At 32.8% G+C, this 20,102-nt stretch overlaps 2 protein-coding genes across 3 annotated transcripts in view; one reads left to right on the top strand and one right to left on the bottom strand.

Annotated features, from left to right (window-relative positions):
• LOC106458587 (protein FAM161A-like) overlaps positions 1-11,998 on the top strand; it is a 22,917-nt gene extending 10,919 nt beyond the window's left edge. For both annotated transcript variants that reach the window (XM_022384850.1, XM_013918108.2), the window contains exons 4-5: positions 5,632-5,731; positions 9,692-11,998. In XM_022384850.1, coding sequence (XP_022240558.1) covers positions 5,632-5,731; positions 9,692-9,994 — 403 coding nt within the window. In that variant the 3' untranslated portion in view covers positions 9,995-11,998. The remainder of the gene's footprint in view (positions 1-5,631; positions 5,732-9,691) is intronic.
• LOC106458586 (signal recognition particle 54 kDa protein-like) overlaps positions 10,701-20,102 on the bottom strand; it is a 27,770-nt gene continuing 18,368 nt past the window's right edge. Inside the window, exon 8 of the mRNA XM_013918106.2 lies at positions 10,701-10,792. Coding sequence (XP_013773560.2) covers positions 10,701-10,792 — 92 coding nt within the window. The remainder of the gene's footprint in view (positions 10,793-20,102) is intronic.

Here is a 20,102-nt window from a genome sequence, read left to right as displayed (position 1 = left end):
CAACTGGTGTTGACTCTCTTCTTGTTTCTTTTCTTTTTCCTCCAGCAACTGCTGTAATTTCTCTTTTCGTTCTTCTTGTTTCTTTTTCTGTTCTTGTATTGCTGCCATCAAATCTGCTAAGCTGTAGTTTGATTTGCCGCCAAAAGAGAAAAAAAGATGGAAACGAGACCATTTTTTTTTCGTCCCACTCTCTGACACCAATTTGTTACGTCTCCGCTTGTTAGTTAATTTTCCGTAAATTCGTTCTGACGAAACTTTAGCGACACAAGTCCTTTCTTAAATAAAACTGGTTTATTCTCTCTGAATACAACTTTGCGATTCACTTAATTTCAACAGTCGCTCTATAACAAATGCTATAATTCACAACAAACTTCTCATGTGCTCAACAATATTCTTAGTCATTACCTCCGCAGTGCATTTACACGCATATTGTTCCCGTCACTTTGTGACCGTCTTATATATACTAGACTAACACATATCTAGTAAACGCTAGAGCATTCATGAAGGAACAGGATATTTCTAGAAGGACGTGGTGTGATACTAGTCACGTGACCTCGCTGACGCAACCATATTTATCGAACCCACCACTATGGTTCCACCCACCTCTTCCTCTTTTGAAAATACTTGTTCACCTACACGTACTTCTCTTAATTATATGTTTATAACTAATTGAAAGTGCTCATTTTGAAATACATAATTCTGTTAGTCTTACTAAAATATTTACGCAGGTAAAGCTGTTATAACCATTGGAGGGTTTGAAGAGCAGTGATCAAAGTGATATTCTGATCAGAAATGAGATTTTTTAGACCCAGATACAGCTTAGTTAGGAAGCCTAATGATTTACAGTGGATTTTTGTCATATCATCATAGTAATTTATAATTTTTGTTATTCCAAAATGCATATGTAAAACCTACAAAAATTAATTTTTTTATATCCTCCATGTGCAAAATTCAACACGAATTAGCAAGTACGAAACTTTGTAACGTTGTAAATAGTAGAGATAATCATTTTCTATATATTTTTTATTTAATGTTCTATGTTTTAAGAAAAAGAACTGAAATTTATGAATTTATGTATAAATTGTAATAATATATACATGTATATACACACTTATATAATGTATAGTAATTAAAATGTCACTGTATTTGACAAAATACTGATACACTAGTACTAAGACTAAAAAAGTAAGACATTCATACTTTGTAAAGGCCAGTTTTATGCTATTTGATATGGTTACATGAGCTGCACATGTGCCACATGATTTACAACTTGTGTGGCAGGATTATTAGTCAGACACAGTGCAAAATTCAATACAACAGAAAGTAATAATTATAAATAGATGTATGCTGTTATGAGATTTAAGCTATTTAGAATAACATTTGTAATTTCCTGTTACATTTTGCAGTCATTCTAGAAAGAAAAAATTGTAATTTAGATTTATTTCCTAGTTTTTCATGGTGGTTACAAGGTCGATCAAATTGACCAACCCCATATAGAATTAGAGTAGAGAAAATAACAGATAAAATATAAAGTTTTTCAAAAAAAAAAACGTTTGATATTTACTTAGGAGGCTATAGAGATTATGAAATTGAAATTTTACAGTTTTCAGATGCAAAAGTATTTTTAATCTTAAAATCAAAATAATTTTGCATGTTGGATATTCAACATTTTGAAAGCAAAAATTCACAAGCAAATCTTTAATTAGAATACTTAAATATCAAATCTGATATTTTCTGTACAAAAGCCTTGTAATTATTACTGATAGTCTGGGAAATTTCATGAAGATATGAATACATTATCAAAAGTTATATTATGACTAATCTCATGGATACTTGTGGTTATGTAGTAGTAAAAGAGTTCATTAGCTGCATTTTCCTCATCACTTTGTACCAAACTGTTCCCATTCTGGTTGCCTGTTCCTCACCCATCAGCCCTGACTGTGCATACTCTCAGTCATGACTGGCCTCATCTTCTCCTCTAGACATATTCTCATCTTTGCCCTCACACACATATTTTTGCTGTTTTTCAGGACACTCAATGCAGAATACTGTTGGTTGGTCACCCACTACTGGCCTGCCCAACCTTGGTTCCCTGTTCTCTGTCTCCTCTTGACCAAACCACCAAACCAGGGATATTTCCGGAGTGTAGTGCAGATCACCTCCATTTCATATAGATACATCACAATCTCCAAGTTGATTCTGGACACATATCACTATTCTCAGCTCCTACACATGTTTCTATTTATCATATTTACTATTCCTGCAATGGCATGAACCCTCAGTATCTGATGGCAGAGTAGATGATATTCATTCATATCCAACTATGATGTATTGCTCACACACCCTACTCCTACAGCAGACAAGAGGCCTCATAGATTCTGATGGTTGAGTAGTGTCCAATAAGGTGTACTCCTCCCATGACTGGCATAGGGCCCATAGTGTTTGATGGTAGAGGAGCTGTGCACAGATACTTATCACAAGTGCCCTTCTCCCACAGCAGGTTTTGACCTGTAGAGACTGATGGTAGAGGAGGTGTGCATACAAGGTACAGTCTGAACGAGACCTAACCTCACTACATATTTTAGCCATTTGATGACTTGCAAATATTGAATGGTCATGTACCTATTCCACTCATTCATGCAACACATTTCAGGCCTTTCACCTCTTCTATTCATAATCACAGGCAAAGAATATGTCCTGTATGAGATGAGATATGGTCTACCATGGGTGTGTCCAATGGATACCCTGCCATAGAGTGTTGCATCCCATGGGATTCTTTCGGATGCTTGCTGAAGGGAGCTCATCTAGGTAAATTTTGCATGGGTCCCTCCACCATCTCAACATGGGATTCTAGCTATCTGTGGATGGAGGTGACATTTTCCTTAATTGAAAATTTATTTGTGATAGATATCTCTGTATGTGTTCCCACCTATCCTCCCCACTTTCCCAGTGCACTAGTATTAGTTGCCTTGTCAAATAATGAGATTTTTGCACACAAGTATGAAGGAAGCATTTACGCAAGGAGGTGTGTCAATCCAATAGGTGGAGGATTTTGTTGTATGATACATCATTATGCAGTAGTGAAAATTCATGTGTTTCATATAAACTTTAGGTGGGCATTTTCACAAGGCTGGTGGCATGCAAATTTGTCAGGCAGATTAGCCTGAATTCAAGAGTAAAATAGCTATCTGTGTACAGAGGTGAGTATTTGATGGAAATACATTTTCAGTTAAGGAAAATGTTAATGTTTGAGATTTTCATTAAGAGTACCTGAGCATAAAGTTAATGTTCTTCCGTTAGTTAACAAACTGTTAATATATCACCAGCAGTGTAAAAAACTGATTAAGAATGTCTTTTAAGTAAATAATTTGATTTTATTTTTCTTTAATTTCTTTCCTTTATATTTAAGTTGAAAAGTGAAAAGTCCATTATTTTATTTCTTTAGTCACTTTCCTGTTTTACTTTAGTATTTATTTGAGTTACCCATTTGCTTTCATAGTTATGTCTGTTTAATTTTGTGACGTTGGTTTCTGTTTTATTGACATTTTTCTTTAGTTTTTTTTTTTTTCAAGTCCATGCGTTTTCTTTAAATTTTTTTGTAGACATTGTTTCAGTACATTGACCTAATGATTTTTTTTCTCAGATTTTGTAGGATTTGTATTCAATATAGTTCAGTGAAATGCTACAGTTCTGCTATAGGATTCATAAACAATATGTTAAAAATAATTTCATAATCCATTGTTAATGGAATTTAGTACCCATAAACATGATAGTACTATCTTGTTAGTGGCTCAGTAGTCATAAACTGCTGATAGTAATTTCTCAATAGCTCAGTAGTTACGTTCTGGTGCCACCTTGTCAATAACTCAGTAGTAACAAACATGCTGATACTAACTTGTCAATAACTTAGTAGTCATAATCATACTGGTACAAAGTTGTAAGTGACTCAGTAGTCATAAACATATTGCTACTAACTTGTCAGTAAATAAGTAGTCCTAAACTTCCATTATTAGCTTGACAGTACCTTAGTAGTTATAAACATGTTGGTGTTAACTTGTCAGTAATTCAGTAGTCATAAACTGCTGTTACTAGCCTGTCAATAACTTGGTAGTCATAAACTGCTGTTACTAGCCTGTCAATAACTTAGTAGTCATAAACTGCTGTTATTAACTTGTCAGTATCTTAGTAGTCATAAACATCTTGGTAATAATTTGTCAGTAACTCAGTAGTCATAAACTGCTATTACTAGCCTGTAAATAACTTAATAGTCAAAAACATGCTGGTATTAACTTGTCAGTAACTTAGTAGTCATAAACTGCTGGTACTAGCCTGTAAATAACTTAGTAGTCTTAAACTGCTGTTACTAGCATGTAAATAACTTAGTAGTCAAAAACATGCTGGTATTAACTTGTCAGTAACTTGGTAGTCTTAAACTGCTGTTACTAGCCTGTAAATAACTTAGTAGTCAAAAACATGCTGGTATTAACTTGTCAGTAACTTAGTAGTCTTAAACTGCTGTTACTAGCCTGTAAATAACTTAGTAGTCAAAAACATGCTGGTATTAACTTGTCAGTAACTTAGTAGTCATAAACTGCTGTTACTAGTCTGTAAATAACTTAGTAGTCGAAAACATGCTGGTATTAACTTGTCAGTAACTTAGTATTATTATTACTAGCTTGTCAGTAATTTAGTAATTATAAACATGTTGGTGCTAACTTTTAAGTAATTCAATAGTCATAAACTTAGTAGTTACAAAATGCTGATGCTAACTTGTCAGTAACTTAGTAATCATGCAGTTACTAGCTTGTCAGTAATTTAGTAGTCATAAATATGCTGGTGCTAACTAAACCTCATTGGCATTAGATATGGTGTGATTAACATATTGTTATCCATTCATCCTTACTTTTACTGCTACATTTTGAATTACTAATGTAATAGTCTCCCATTGAATATGTGGTTGCTTTACCCTTTCTAGGAACAAGACGACTAGCTTGCTCATTTGCCAGTTCTTCTGAATGATGAGTAAAGTTAATTCAAGTAAAAATCTTAATGGTAAATAACTGATGTTAAAATAAATGGATAATATTGTGTTATTAATCATTACTGTAATTCTTATATGTAAATTACTTCTACGAAACTTTACCATTTATTCTAGTTCACACCGTAACAGTTGCTGTTTGTGAAATATAATATAAGTAGCATCTCAACCATAATTGTATTGTATCAGAGCTGGCCTGATTAATCCTGGTATTGTTGGCACTGCATATTGTGTGTTTGGCATATTGTTATACATTCTTCTTTACTTTCTCTTTAAGTTTTAGAGCTGCCAATGACTTGGTAATCATAAATATGCTGGTTCTAACTTTCCAATGACTCAGATCAATTTTGAAATAAATTAGCGAGATTTATTTTTGCAAATAATCATTGTAAAGTACAGCTATAAAATGGATATTTTTTTCACTTGCAACTTTGCAGTTGACCTAAACCAGAATTTCATTCAATAATATATGTTTGTGGTTATTTTAATATACATGTAGCAGAACACTACTTTGTTATAGCAAAATCTGAAGCATTTAGGCTCACTTATGCTCAGAAACAAATTCAAAATGTATAGGTAATTTTTAAAACTAGGGAATCGGGAAGAGCCAGGTTGAGAGAATATTACATGGAGCTTGAAGAGATGAGAGAAAGAGTAAAGAATCAACCTCTGCTTGTGGAAAGACAGACAATGGTAAGATTATAAAAGCAACAATTTGAAATAAGTTCAGACAACTTGCATACCAAATTTATTGAAAATGCAATTTTGATGCAACAAAATTCCACTTATTAAGAAATGTTAATGACTCATGTGAATAATTTTCATTCCAATTGTTAATAAAAACACCCAATTTCCATTCTTGTTTAAGGTTATTACGGGACATTCAAAATAAGTTTATTAATTTATTATATATGTTGCACTTATGACAAACTTGTAATGTGACTAAAAATTATTTAAAAACGAATCTTCCCATGGAATTGAATTCAGATTATAGCCTTTATGTATGTATATCAGATGACTAAAAACATTCCAATGACTTCCCCCTATAAAGGAGTTCCTTTACAGAAAACTGTGCAATTTTTATCTTGTGATTTAAACCTGTGATATATATCCTGACCTCATACAGAAAATATTAAATTTTGTTTTATTGTTAAAAACATGAAGTAAATTTGAATTCAGTTCATTGTGCTATAAGAGTTAAATTATTTCTGACAAAATATAATAATTTTAAAGAGCATGCTAATAGTCAAAGCCTATGGGATTTCAGCATCAAAATCAGTGTGTTTATTAGTGCAGTAAAGACTTGTTCAAATTCACATAAATGTAGTACATCTTTCAGTGAGATTATGTTCTCACCATCATCAGAAGTTAATCAATACATTATTGTATTTATAGTATCAGTGCATCTGACTTCTTTTAACCACATTATTGTATCAAAACCACATTTAGTAACCAAAATTTTGAATACAAACTACTAAACTAACACAAATATGGTACTTGTGCTCATTTGTTTATCTTCTAATATGACTATGTGGGAACTGTACACATCAAGTGGTGATGTTTATAGCAGGAATATGTAGCATGGTTATTTTGTGAAGAGATTAAATAACCTAACTTGTAATCACATTTATGAAAAATGTATATTTCATGTTGGATTGCTATATATATTTGTTTTGCATAAAGTATGAGAAATCTTACTTTATAACAAGCTGTTGCTGTAGTTCATATTATTGTGAGACATTTTCATGTCTTATATAAAAATGGGAACTTTTTAACTTTTATAAATATAAAAGTTCTAAACTGTTTTTATTTTACTGATAAACAATAAAAAATTCAAACGTGGATTTTGATTTAGTTGAAAGTATATGGGAGTGATGAATTTTTTTTACATAGAATTGTATGTGTGTGTGTTCACAATTTTATATGCTTTTGGATGTTCTGTAATATTATAAAAACAAGAGGGAATCCTCAATAGCCGTGGCACTTGAAATTCTTTCAGGCAGGATTAGAATAAATTAATCTATGAGACCTTGAGCATGGTCAAATACCTCAATCGAAAGAGTTTGACCTTTTGAGTCCAAAATTGCAATTAGATCTCAGATCAATCAAGAGATGACAGAACTATGAGCTCGAACTTTGTACTTGAAAAAAAAACCGGAACTATTCTATGAACCGCTATGGCATGGCTAATTATATCCTGAGAAGCACCTATCCTTTCCATTATCATTGCTTAACAATTTCTAATTTATTTCAGTTTTTGTACCACGATGTTACATTATGAATATTAACTTTAGTTCTGATACTCCTCTGACATTTAGGTGATGATAATGGATACATCTGTTGTGTTATGAGGTGATTTTTTACATATGATGGCATGCAAGTGAAATTTCCAGTTTTGCCTAGGTAGATAAGACAGTAGAAATTGGAGATGAGCATATGTTGCAATATTTGTGTGGTGTTAGCTGATGTTAAATCCTGTGACTATAACTGTAAGAGAGAGTGCAGTTCCCATTATTATGGTGATGTAGTTGATGTTTGTATTTGCTTTAACTGCCATTGTAGCTTTACAGATGTATTCAGCCATTACAAAGTTGGAGTTGATACTTTAATGCTTTTACATTGAAGATGTAATTGTTTGTCATCTTATCATACCTTTTCAATCTTTTTTGTAATCTTAATCACATATACATAATATATAGGCTCATTCATTTTGGCTGACCTTGTAACCCTGAAACTATACTTACTATAACTCTAAACTTACTAAATATAGCTTCACAAAATTTGGTAAGCTGTTAGTAAACATTAAAAATCTAATTGTAGACACGAAAATGGATTTTTGAATAATAAAGTATTTTTCGTAAATATTTGTCTGTGAATTTATGAAGCCTTTACAGAGTCAATATGAATGAAAGGGGATTTTAATGCTGAGAATAAAAATGCTTTTTTCCACCTTACAGTTTCATATTTCATTTGTTTAACCTCTAGAACCTGAATGAACATCAAAAATTTTTAAAGGTGAAACTTTGTATTTTAGCTTTTACTTTTTCTTCTGTAACATTAACTGTAATGAAATCATCTGTAGCAAAATTTCAAAAATATGAAATGAAATCAAAAATAATTTTTGTAGACTGCAGATTGTAACAGACAACTAAAATTTTTATTTAATTTTTTCATTTAAGTTTTCTTTTATAACTTAATACATTTTTAATTGTTGCATTTCAATTAATTTGTTTAAATAGATAATAAGAAGTAAAAGATATAGTAAAATACAAGAAATTTAGCACTTACCCTAGCCCTATGTCAGCTTGCACTTGGGTGCCTTATTTAATAAGTTTTCTTTTTTCATTATCCAAAAGATAATTCACATAGCCTTCAAATATATGTTAGAACACAAAATATTTCAGGGAATAAAACAGAATGCACTACAACTACTATAATTTACTTGGCTTTCTAACTAAACTACAAATAAATTCCATTACTCTTTGGAGCACTAACATACACCAAACTGTACATGCCAAATAGCAGCGTTCACCAACAAAACAAAATATCATCAGAATCACATAGTTCACTAAATGGCCTTTTTATTGATTATTAACATATACCATTGATAAGTAGGTATGAGCACAATAAACATGCACACAAATCTTAATGTATTCAGAAAGTGTTCATTATCTTGTAACTTTAGTCATAGAGATATAGTAAACATGCACACTAATCATATGATATTCAGAAAGTGATCATTGTCTGTTAATCTTAGTTGTATAATTATAATGAATATGCACACTAATCATATGATATTCAGAAAGTGATCATTGTCTGTTAATCTTAGTTGTATAATTATAATGAATGTGCACACTAATCATATGATATTCAGAAAGTGATCATTGTCTGTTAATCTTAGTTGTATAATTATAATGAATATGCACACTAATTAGAAGGTGTTCCAAAAGTGATAATTATCTTGTAACCTTACTTACATAAATATAACAAACATGCACAATAATCTTATGATGTTCTGAAAGTGATCATTATCTTGTACCCTTAGCCACATAAACGTAATTATCAAGCACAATAATCTTATGATGTTCTGAAAGTGATCATTATCTTGTACCCTTAGCCACATAAACGTAATTATCAAGCACAATAATCTTATGATGTTCTGAAAGTGATCATTATCTTGTAACCTTAGCCACATAAACAATTAACATGTGCACTGATCTTATGGTGTTCAGAAAGTGATCATTATCTTGTACCCATAGCCACATAAATGTAATTATCAAGCACACTAATCCTGTGGTGTTCAGAAAGTGATCATTATCTTGTACCCTTAGCCACATAAATGTAATTATCAAGCGCACTAATCCTGTGGTGTTCAGAAAGTGATCATTACCTTGTAACCTTAAAAATGTATACTTACCTTATGGTGTTCTGAAAGTGATTGCTACAATTCAGAAACCAGCACAGCATTAGAATGTGATTTTATCAGATTTTGTCTATTACAAAACAGACACACACATACACACACAAAAATGTTATATTTTGGGAATACTGCCAGATGTACTTCACATGTTAGTCATTACATTAATGTTGTTACTTTTAAAAGTACCTTGTTTATGTTTTTACAATGTCAAAGTATTCTGCTTTTAATCATAGGAAGCTGCTAAGAATCAGGCTAAGCAGCATTATGTTAAAATACTACAAAATGCTGGACTGGACCCAGACTTTGTGCAGAAGAAAAGTGATAAGTTTGTACAAGATATGAGTGGTGAGCCTGAGAGTACTCAGTATAGTGTGAACAGTAAGAATCAGCATCGGGGCAGTAACACTTCACTATCTCATCCTTCATCTCTCTCATCATCCAACCAGCAGGAAGACCAAGAAGAATACAGTAAGGAAGATAAATATGAAACTGAAGAAGAGGCATCATACACAGAAAGTTCTAATGATGCCAGTTGATTATAAAAATGTCTTTTACATAGGTAATGGATACTAAACAAGAAACTAATTTTTTCCCTACTTAAGGCTTCCATTACTAATACTTAAGTGTGACAATTAAGAGGAAAGTACTTGATAATGAGAAAGGTTCGACTAGGGGACACAAATATAAATTTTGGCAGGATTAGAAATTATCTTCAGCTAAGACAGCTTTATTTTTCTAACAGGGTGGTTGACATTTGGAATGGATTGCCTTTAGATGTGATGGATGCAATTTATTTAAGGGAGTTTAATGAAAGGCTTGATAAACATTTGAATGATGAGGGCTGGCTTTGAGTGTTTTATTTAAAAGTTTACTTTAGTGGATGGGATGGCATAGGTGGGTCAACATGTCCTTTGCCGTCTTTAAATTGTATGTTATAAACTAACCTCATTAATTTGTGTTCAAGCTTATAAGTTATTATGATAAAAAATATTTAAGAAATATAATTTTTTGTATTACTCTCTAAGTGATATATGTATATTTAAAAAGGTTTTCAACATGAGCTTACATTAATTTTGTGTCAAGCTCTTTGTGGATTAGAAATATGGATGTTTTATTGGAAAATGGTATTAATACAGTTTTGTTAGTCTGTTCTAAGCAAAGTTACCAAGTCGGGGAAAATTAATGTCATTTCACTAACTAGGGGTCCTTTATTACTGCTAATTGGAAAATCACCTATATCTTCTATGAATCTCCATGGTTGGTTATATTGATTTGAGGATTGTTGTGAGGCTCAATCTGTAATGCTGTGGATGCCACATATAATCTAACCTGCCCTAGAATGGGGAAAAAGTAGTGTAATATAATACTTAAAAATGAATGGTGATTTCTTTTGACTCTTGGATGTCATTGATATTGACATACATGTTCAGCAGGTTGGGTATACTGCTTTTAATTCTTTCTATGATAGTGGGTTTTTAACTTTAAATTTAGGTATGTTACAAAGAATTGGATTTTGATTATTCCATATATGTTCTTGCATTAACTATAGCCATACTTACATATCTTTAATTAACATCAAACAAATATTTGAAAATGCCATATTCTTATTATATTTTACTTCTATTTCAAACTCTCAAGAAACTCTCACAGTTCATTAGAATTGTAAACACAATTCTGATTGGAAATCTGCATGAGATTATTCTAGAAATTAATGATAAACAAACATAAAATACCACAACTATATTGTCCTATATAATATCCATAAAAGATTCCAGTTTTTTTAATGTAATAAGTGAATAAACTTTCACTTTTTTATACTGTGATACTGCTGAAACAGCAGGTTTTTCAAATTTAACCTGTGATGTGTATGATGAGACATTTATTTATCAGTATTTGTTCCTGTAACATTCAAGAAAATAGAGCATAAACTTAGAGATAGACACACAAGCTCCAGTAATGATATGATATTCAAAAACAATCACTATTTATTCTTCCTCATCATGTTAGATGAGGTGACTCGTATATCAGGTACATTATCCATAGTTCCCAAAACAACCACTTGCTTTGTATTTTGACATTATTAATTTCAAAAATGTGTTGTTTTCTTTTATCATTTTCAAGAAGTATGAGCAGAAATGAAAGAATCAACATAATTACATGAAGACTTTAGCATAATATTTAATGTGAGATATACGACTTTGCATTAATAGATAAAATAAGTCAAGTTACAAACAAATGTAGATAGATGGTGGTTTAGAGATAAATATATTCTTTTGAACACAATTCCTTGATCTTCAGAACTTATTGAAATGTATAAAAGAGATTTGAGACATACTTTTTCATGTTTTGTTGTGATACACAATTGATCTTGCTATAATTACCCTTTATATATGTTAGATTTATTTTATGTATGTAATCTGTGATAAAATCATTAACATTTTTTATATTTTCAAAGTGATGAGCCAGTACAAACCTTTGAAGTATATAGAGGAATCAACATCAGTTATAATTATTTAAACAATATGCTTTATTGCAGTGGTATTATTATCCTACTAAGTTATTTTATTTAATTTTTTAACATTTGACTATTTTATTTAAAGTACTTTTTAGTTTAAAGAAACATAATTACAATTCTTAGAAAGTAGAAAACATTTTATAGACTTTTTATTAATAATTGGAGTGATGTATATATATATACAATATTTATTTATTTATATTTTAACATTTTTATGTGCATTATTCTGTGGGAAAAAGATAAATTATTGTGTTATGTCAGTACATAACGTAAAACAAACCATCAACATTATATCTTAGCTAAAATTCAGCATCCATTATTACCTAAAATATAAAAACAGTATTATCCTGTAATCCTTTAATGTAGGTAAAGCATGAACTCTAGCCTAAAATTTGACATTTTAGAACTCGTTCAATTTTTCCAGTTTTTGTTTCCCGTTATCAAGTGTAACAGTATATTCTAACTTGATTGTTATTATGTAGTAAGTTTTCTAATGCTTTTTGGTGTTATGTAATTACTGACATCTCTATTTAACTAAAACATGCATATTTTGTAATATATAAGGTAACAGAAGTATGTTACAACTCATTATGTACATTTTATGATATTTAATGTTAATTTCGTTCATGTTTTTTAAATGTTTCTTTTTCTTTTGTGATTATTATCAAGTTCTTTAACATCTATATTTTTTTAAATATAAAATGTATCTACAATTAATTAGAGATGAAGTTTACATGCATGACCAAATAATTAAAAAAGGAATTTTTCTGTTGCAAAGGTAAATATAATCTTATTGTTTAGTTGTAAAGTATTTGAGATCTTGAAGTGTAACTATAATCTTAGATATTAAAAGTGTGCCTAAATATAAAAATTATCTCAGATAAATTATGTAGATGTTGCTAGCACAATAATTGAGATCTGTAGCATCATTAGCTATACAAGTTTTTTTAAAGAGATATTATAACTTAAGTGAAAACAAAAAGTGTCTCTGGTAATATTTAAGAAACTTTTAAGAACAAGCTACTAGTGCATGCATTTAATTTTTTTAACTCTAGGAACACCTCTTGTCATGATTAAGTTCAAGATGTTGCTATATAAAGAAATATATATATTTATTGATACACAAAAGCTTCATTGTCTGTAACTATTTACTAATGACAAAATATTTGTATTGCAGTGTAACATATCAAACTTAACGACAGACACACTTTGGGCTAACCCTATTAAAATGGACTGCTAAACATTTATAATATTTTCCCAATAAGGTACATTACATCTGCTCACATGTGCTGCCCTCTATATGCAAATATTTTTTTGCATGCAACAAACCTTGAACTCCCACATACTCTACAATCAAGGTGGTTCAACTGCATCTTGTATGCAAATTATCATGCAACAACCCTATACCAATAGGAGTGTGACACGCCCTCCTGACACATGTAAGTCCCTTTATTCAATTCTGCTGAACTATTGCTTCTCTTTAGGCAGTGACTGAGTGAAGATGTTTTTCACTTGTGCTCTTTTCATGTGTTCATTTATTTATTTTTTGTGAAGTAGTGATTTCCCTAACTTATCTTTTGCTACAGTTACCTTTTTCTGTAGTAGTTTGCTGCGATAACTTACCTTTGTTTGGGCTGGCATGGCCAAGTGGTTAGGGCACTTGTCTCACAATCTGAGGTTGCGGGTTTGAATCCCCGTCCCACCTAACAAGCTCACCCTTTCAGCCATGGGGGCATTATAATGTGACAGTCAATCCCACTATTAATTGGTAAAAGAGTATTCTAAGAGTTGGTGGTGGGTGGTAATTAGTAGCTGCCTTCCCTCTAGTCTTTCACTGCTAAATTAAGGACGGCTAGCGCAGATAGCCCTTGTGTAGCTTTGCATGAAATTCATAAACCAAACCAAAGAGAATAAAAAATAATAATGGGAGAATGACGGGTTTTATCACAGATCCTTTCAGTAGACCGATGTACTTCGTATGAAAAAAAATCTTCCAGTATTTGTGCTTTTTCTTTTCTAATGTCGATTAAACAGACACTTTTATCCTTGGGTAAAATGTATTTCATACTAAGCCGGAAGATATGATATACTTTAATTTTATTTTGATATCATTCTCATGTTAACTTGAATTATGGGTCTGCTTTGATGTCACTCTAAGAGCAATAAAGAACCTAGTGGTTAAGGTGCTCGACTCACAATCTGTGGGGCCTATTCATTGGTAAAAGAGTAGCCCAAGAGTTGGTGGGGGGTGGTGATGACTAGCTGCTTTCCCTCTAGTTTTTCACTGATAAATTAGGGACAGCTTGCACAGATAGCCCTCATGTAGCTTTGCATGATATTCAAGCCAAACCAATACCTTTGTTTATTGATTTTTTTCTTCTCATTTTCAACTTCTTCATGGTTTTAGATGAATTCTGAAGTTTGTGTTTTACAGCTTCTGATACTATTACCGCTACTTTGAGTGCCATTACTAGCATCAGGTCTGGGGGTTTTAATGAGGATTTTTTGGCTATCATTCGTCAGGAGTTTGATTCTTATATGAGGCATCCTTTTTCTCCCAACAATGTTTGGGTTGTTCCTCCTGCATTGTTCGAACCTGTTTATGATGAGGAGGATTTTGACAGTTTTTTTTCCTTCTCCTACCTATGCCATGCCTTCCCATGCATCTTCTATGAAATATACTAGGCCTAACTTCATGACTTCAGAATGGATCCTTTTCTCCATCGGTTTCTTTTTGGAGATTTTCCACAGCCTTTGGATTCATGTGTGGACTCTGTGATTGAATATCTTTTCTTTTTTCCTGGAATCTCACCTCAGTCATCCATTGGAGGAAACTCTTCAGTCAGGCATGTGACCTCCACCTCATACGTTCATCTCCCACTATTATTATTGGGTAGCTGTTTCTTCCTCATCAGGATACTGCCTTCCAACTGTTGCCATCCTTCAAACTTTGGTGAGGCCATGACTTGGTAAGTTATCTTTTCTATATATATTTTTCCCTCCAGTGACATGTCCCATTTAGGATTTGAATCCTGCTCAGTGGCAATTGTTGCCTGTCCAGGTATGCTTCCTGTATCTCAAATACACACTGTATGACCAAGATGTATACCCATGGCTAATAATGAACACTGTTGAGATGCGGTGTTCCACAAGATCACTAGTGTGTCCGTTCTGGATTGTACTAACCCATGGGTAAAGCAGAAAGGGATAGCTGCCCATCTATGCTGTCCATTTGATTGAATAAATCATGGGTGGTCTGCTTTTCAAAATAAGGTTTTTGTGGTCATCCATTGCACTGTCTCTGGTGTTGGCATTCCTCTGGACTCTACGCTGCATTTTATCCCCTTGTTCTTCTAGTAGAGTGTGGGAGTTCTTGCCACTTTCTAGTTCTGAGTCACTGTGATGGTGGACCATGGAGGTGTCCTCCTGAATATGTTCACTTCCATTCAGTAGAGAGTAGAGTGGTGGTGTTCTCCTGGTGTAGATGGCATGCGATCCTCCAATCATGTGCTCCAACTCAGTATGGTGGATCCCGGAGGTTGTACCCAGCTTCTGTTTGGGTCTCTCCAGAAGGTGAGGTTGGTTATATTTTCTGTGTGCAATCTACTTCCATGTGGTGGGATTTGGAGGGTATCATTGCACTCCAAATTCTGTGTGGTCCTATTCGGGGGATGATGTTGCACATACCTATAAATAAATACACTTCACCTCTGTGCAGTAGGTACAGGAGGTTGATGTTGCATACAGCTTCTGTGTGGTTCTATCCTGAGTGTGAAGTTGCTTATATTTTATAGATGCAATCCACTTCTGTGCAGTGGGACCCAGAGGTTGCTATTGCACTCAAGCCTTTGTGCTGTCATCTCCAGAGAATGATGTTGCTTTGGAGTAAATCCGTCACATTGCAGTTCACCCCTTTTATTAGGATCTCTCATCCTACCATCACCTGGATGTAGGTTCCCAGTGAGTGGTTTTCTATTAGAGCTGGACCAATCAACATAAATCCTCTCACATGTGTTGTTTGTGTTTCCTATTCGTCACTCAATTTGCCTCAGGATCTCTACTTCCATGCAAAGAGTCCTGGAGGTTGATGTTGCACCCAGCTTCTGTGCAGTTCTATCTGGAGGGTGAGGTTGCTATATATTTCTCGGGGTGATTCACTTCAATGCATTTGGACCCAAAGGGTGGTGTTATGCTTCAGTTTCTGTGTGGTTCTATCCAGAGGATAATGTTGATTGAGGTGATGGTTCTTCCTCTCACACTTCACCTCAGGGTGTTTTCACTGCCTGAGGCTGATGTTGCACTGTAGGGTGCCAGTATGATTCAGTTTGAGTTTGATGTGACCTGCAACATTGGCACATCTCTTCATACTGTCATTTCGATGTTGGGTTCCTGGATGTATGGTTGGTTGTGGATTTGTGCACATGTTCCTATTTTGTAGATTGGGTTGCACAGTATATGCTTCCATTTTACTGAACTTGAGGTGAAGACAGTGTGAACCCTCCTCCTACCATAGGTTAGAGGTTTTATTCCCGACACTGCTTGGTTTTGGACTGGAATTGATTGGCTGCATATGGTCTGTCACGCCATAGCTACTCTACATCTTGGAGCACATCCATTTTAGTTTTTCCTACATTCTTCTACAGTCATTCTTCATCAGGATTGAGATGCCTGTATATTATGGTTCGAATTTGAATCCACCCAATTTTTTTCCACTTTTGGTTGTGCTTCTCCCACTTTCTACTCATGTATGCGACACTTATTTCCGCACTGGATATAGAGTTTACCTGTTCAACAAGTGGTGCAGTCTCCCACGTGTGTTCTTCTCCCAATGGAGATCTCACTTCATGGTGTTTTTCAGATGCTTTCGAGGGATACTTATTTATGTGCCTCAGACAGGTCCCTCCACCTATTTAGTGTGGGATTCTAGCTATACATGTGAGCAGAAGTAATGTACTGTATCGGAAATTATTATTTTCCTAAACTGAAAATATATTTTTAATGGGTACTTACCTCTTCTCATACTTCCCACTGAAAACCAGTGCTTTTTTTTCTGCCTAATCTGGAAGTGATAGTTTGGTAGAATCGAATAGAAGGAGTCACATGCGGCATAGGGTGTGTCACACTTCTATTAGTGGAGGGTTGTTACATGATGAATTATATGCAAGGTACAGTTGATCCATGTTGATCGTGGTGTACATGGGAGTTTAAGGCTTGTGGCATATGAAAATCTTTTTGTGTATAGAGAGCAGCATTGAACAAGAACATGTGAGGGGAGGTAAGTACCTATCAGAAACGTATTTTCAATATAGGAAAATAATTTTTATAATCTGTTGTTTAGGTTGCACTATTCAAGTAATACATTAAAAAAGTACTCAGTTGGCATTTTGCTGCAGACTTTCACTGTTTTATTATGTTTTGAGAGTTTACAAATATTTAAGGTTGCTGTGTCTTAGAAGTGAATTGATCAACTCAATTAGACCTGTAAATATTTATAGAACAGTAGATTAATTATTGATAATATGAGAAATGGTTTAAAATATATCCCTCCATTGTTGTTAGAAACCCCTGAAAACAAATGTTTCAGTACATTTAAAAAAAGGAAAAAGTTATTTAATATATTCTTTATTTTATTATATTATTAGACTGTTGAGACATTTGTTAGAGGATTTTATTTTTCAGAATATCTCCATTATACTGAAAAAACATACATTCTAGCATGTATCCCAAATATCCTAGTTTCTGTATGTGTATGAAGAGAGAAAGATAAGGAAAGAAAGTAAAGAATTGCTAACTTTTGAAGAATGTTTTCTACCTATCTTATATTTCACAATAAACATTCTATAAATTTATTTTACCCTTGTAATGCATGTTGTTTTCTCCCTATTTTTTTCTGTTGAATTTCATTTTGCATAGCAAATGGAAGTTCCATATTTCCATTTTTTTACATGCTCAATGCATAATCAAGTTGTAGTTGATAATAGTTAATTTACTTTGAAACTCGGATTTCTGACTCATTTCTATAGCATTCAATACCTGTGAAGTCATAATGTATTGACTCTCAATGTGAAGAACTGACAAGAAACATTGATTGAAATTGTTTATTTTCTATGTGAAATTCATAGGAAAGCTTAGTATTAATGAGTGGAATTAACTGTGGTATTGATGATATTTTTGTTTAAGTTTATTTATGTGATGTATATGTTTTAAAACAAAGTTAATAGATCCACAAGCAGATTGGTACATAACTGGTTTAGAAAATGTGTTTAGATCTCTAACCAGTAATTCTAGAGTTAAAAGAATTTGTTAAAGTAAACCTTATTGTTCCTTTCAAAAATGTGTTTTTTTGTGGATTTAATTGTAATACTTTAAACATGCAGCACTAAAGAGTTTGTTTTCTGCCTAGATCCTCATGGATATTCTTTGTGATTTACATTTCTGATCTAGTTTCTATAGATTTTTATATTAAATGTTTTCATATGCACAGTGATGTATTAATGTGGTGCAAATGATGTTTTGTCTGGGTTCTGGGAAGGCATCAGACTGCCGCCTCTTTCACAAAGTGTTATTGATCTAAATAATGTCATGGTTTTACACCATGCTTTCAATCTCACGTGACGTAAGTAGTTAAAACTCTGCTCTAGAGATGTGGAAAGAATTGTTAGGGTACAGACTTAATGTTGAAGAAGAAAGTTCATATGTTATTTATTTATTTTTAATATTTAATGCTTTATTTTAAGTATATTGTTTAAACATCCAAATAAACATTCTCATTTTTACCATAACTGTGCCAACAACTGTTATTTGTCATTTTAACCATAATCAAGTTTGTCAAATTCTGTTTCTTGTAATTTGACAATACACGTTTGTCAACTTCTGTTTTTTTCTCCAATTAATTATGAAGAAATTTATCTGTTGTCCCTTTTCATTTTAATCATGACCAAGTTTGTCAGCTTCTGTTTCTTCTCCATTTAATTTATAGTTTTGTGCATTTCTGTTTCTTGTCATTTGAATCATGACCTAGTTTATCAACTTTTGTTTCTTGTTACTTTGACAATAACCAAGTTTTAACTTCTGTTTCTTCTCATTTTAATTATAAACAAGTTTCTGAACTTATGTTTCTTATAATTTGACAACAACAAAGTTTGTCAACGTCTGTTTCTTGTCATTTTAATTATGACCAAGTTTGTCAACTTCAGTTTCTTTTCATTTGAATCACAACTGAGTTTGTATACTTCTTATTTTAATCATGACCAAGCTTGTCAACTGCTATTTTAAAAAATATTTCATACAAAATCAGATAACAGGCATAAATCCACAAACTCAGAGGTCGGTTTCAAAAGCCATCAAAGTGTCTCAAGCAACAGTACATAATGTAATCAAGAAAGATCTCCATTTTAAAAAATGATACAAGTAACATGTACACTAGTTACCTGTTTGATATATTCATTAAACCATTGCATACCTTAAGTAGCTGGAGATTGTAATGGATGTTCATGTTATTCTGTATGAAGACATACAGGTCAAGTTGCCAGAAGTATTGCTTGTGGATTTCTGTGATCTCACTGTTGAAACAGGTGCTATGAGACCGTTGTCCTCGTATACTAGATGGATTATGGAAAGTAGCACTGAGAAGTGGTGTGTTTTAGAAATGACAGCATTAAAACAGATCCTATGTCAATGGAAACTACACTGTAAGGCTACTGTCAAGATAGAGCGTGGCTAAATGTGGCAATGTAGAATGTAATGACACTGTGAGGCTCCAGGCATTTTAATATAACATACTGTTACGTATCTGCTTGTTTGATAATTTCCCGTAAAAATTCTTCCCGTGGAACTTCAGCTATACAAGTCCTTTCTTAAATAAAACTAGTTTATTCTTTCTCAATAAAACTTTGCAATACACAGAATTTCCACAGTCACTTTAACTTAAACACATGCTATAATTCATAACGATTCATGCACTTTACTTACAGTCACTACCGCTCATTTGACTAAATTATTTGTCTCTGTATCTCTCTATCTGCAATTATCATCTACGCTTTATTTGCCGGACTTATATACTAAAATAGAGGGCACCCAGAAAAGACTAGAGTTGCCAGGAAAAGTCAAGAACCTTCGAGAATCTCATG

The sequence above is a fragment of the Limulus polyphemus genome, unplaced genomic scaffold, assembly GCF_000517525.1.
Source record: "Limulus polyphemus unplaced genomic scaffold, Limulus_polyphemus-2.1.2 Scaffold489, whole genome shotgun sequence".
NCBI lineage: Eukaryota > Metazoa > Arthropoda > Merostomata > Xiphosura > Limulidae > Limulus > Limulus polyphemus.
Note: the sequence above shows the minus strand (reverse complement) of the source record. Positions and strands in the feature narration are given on the sequence as shown.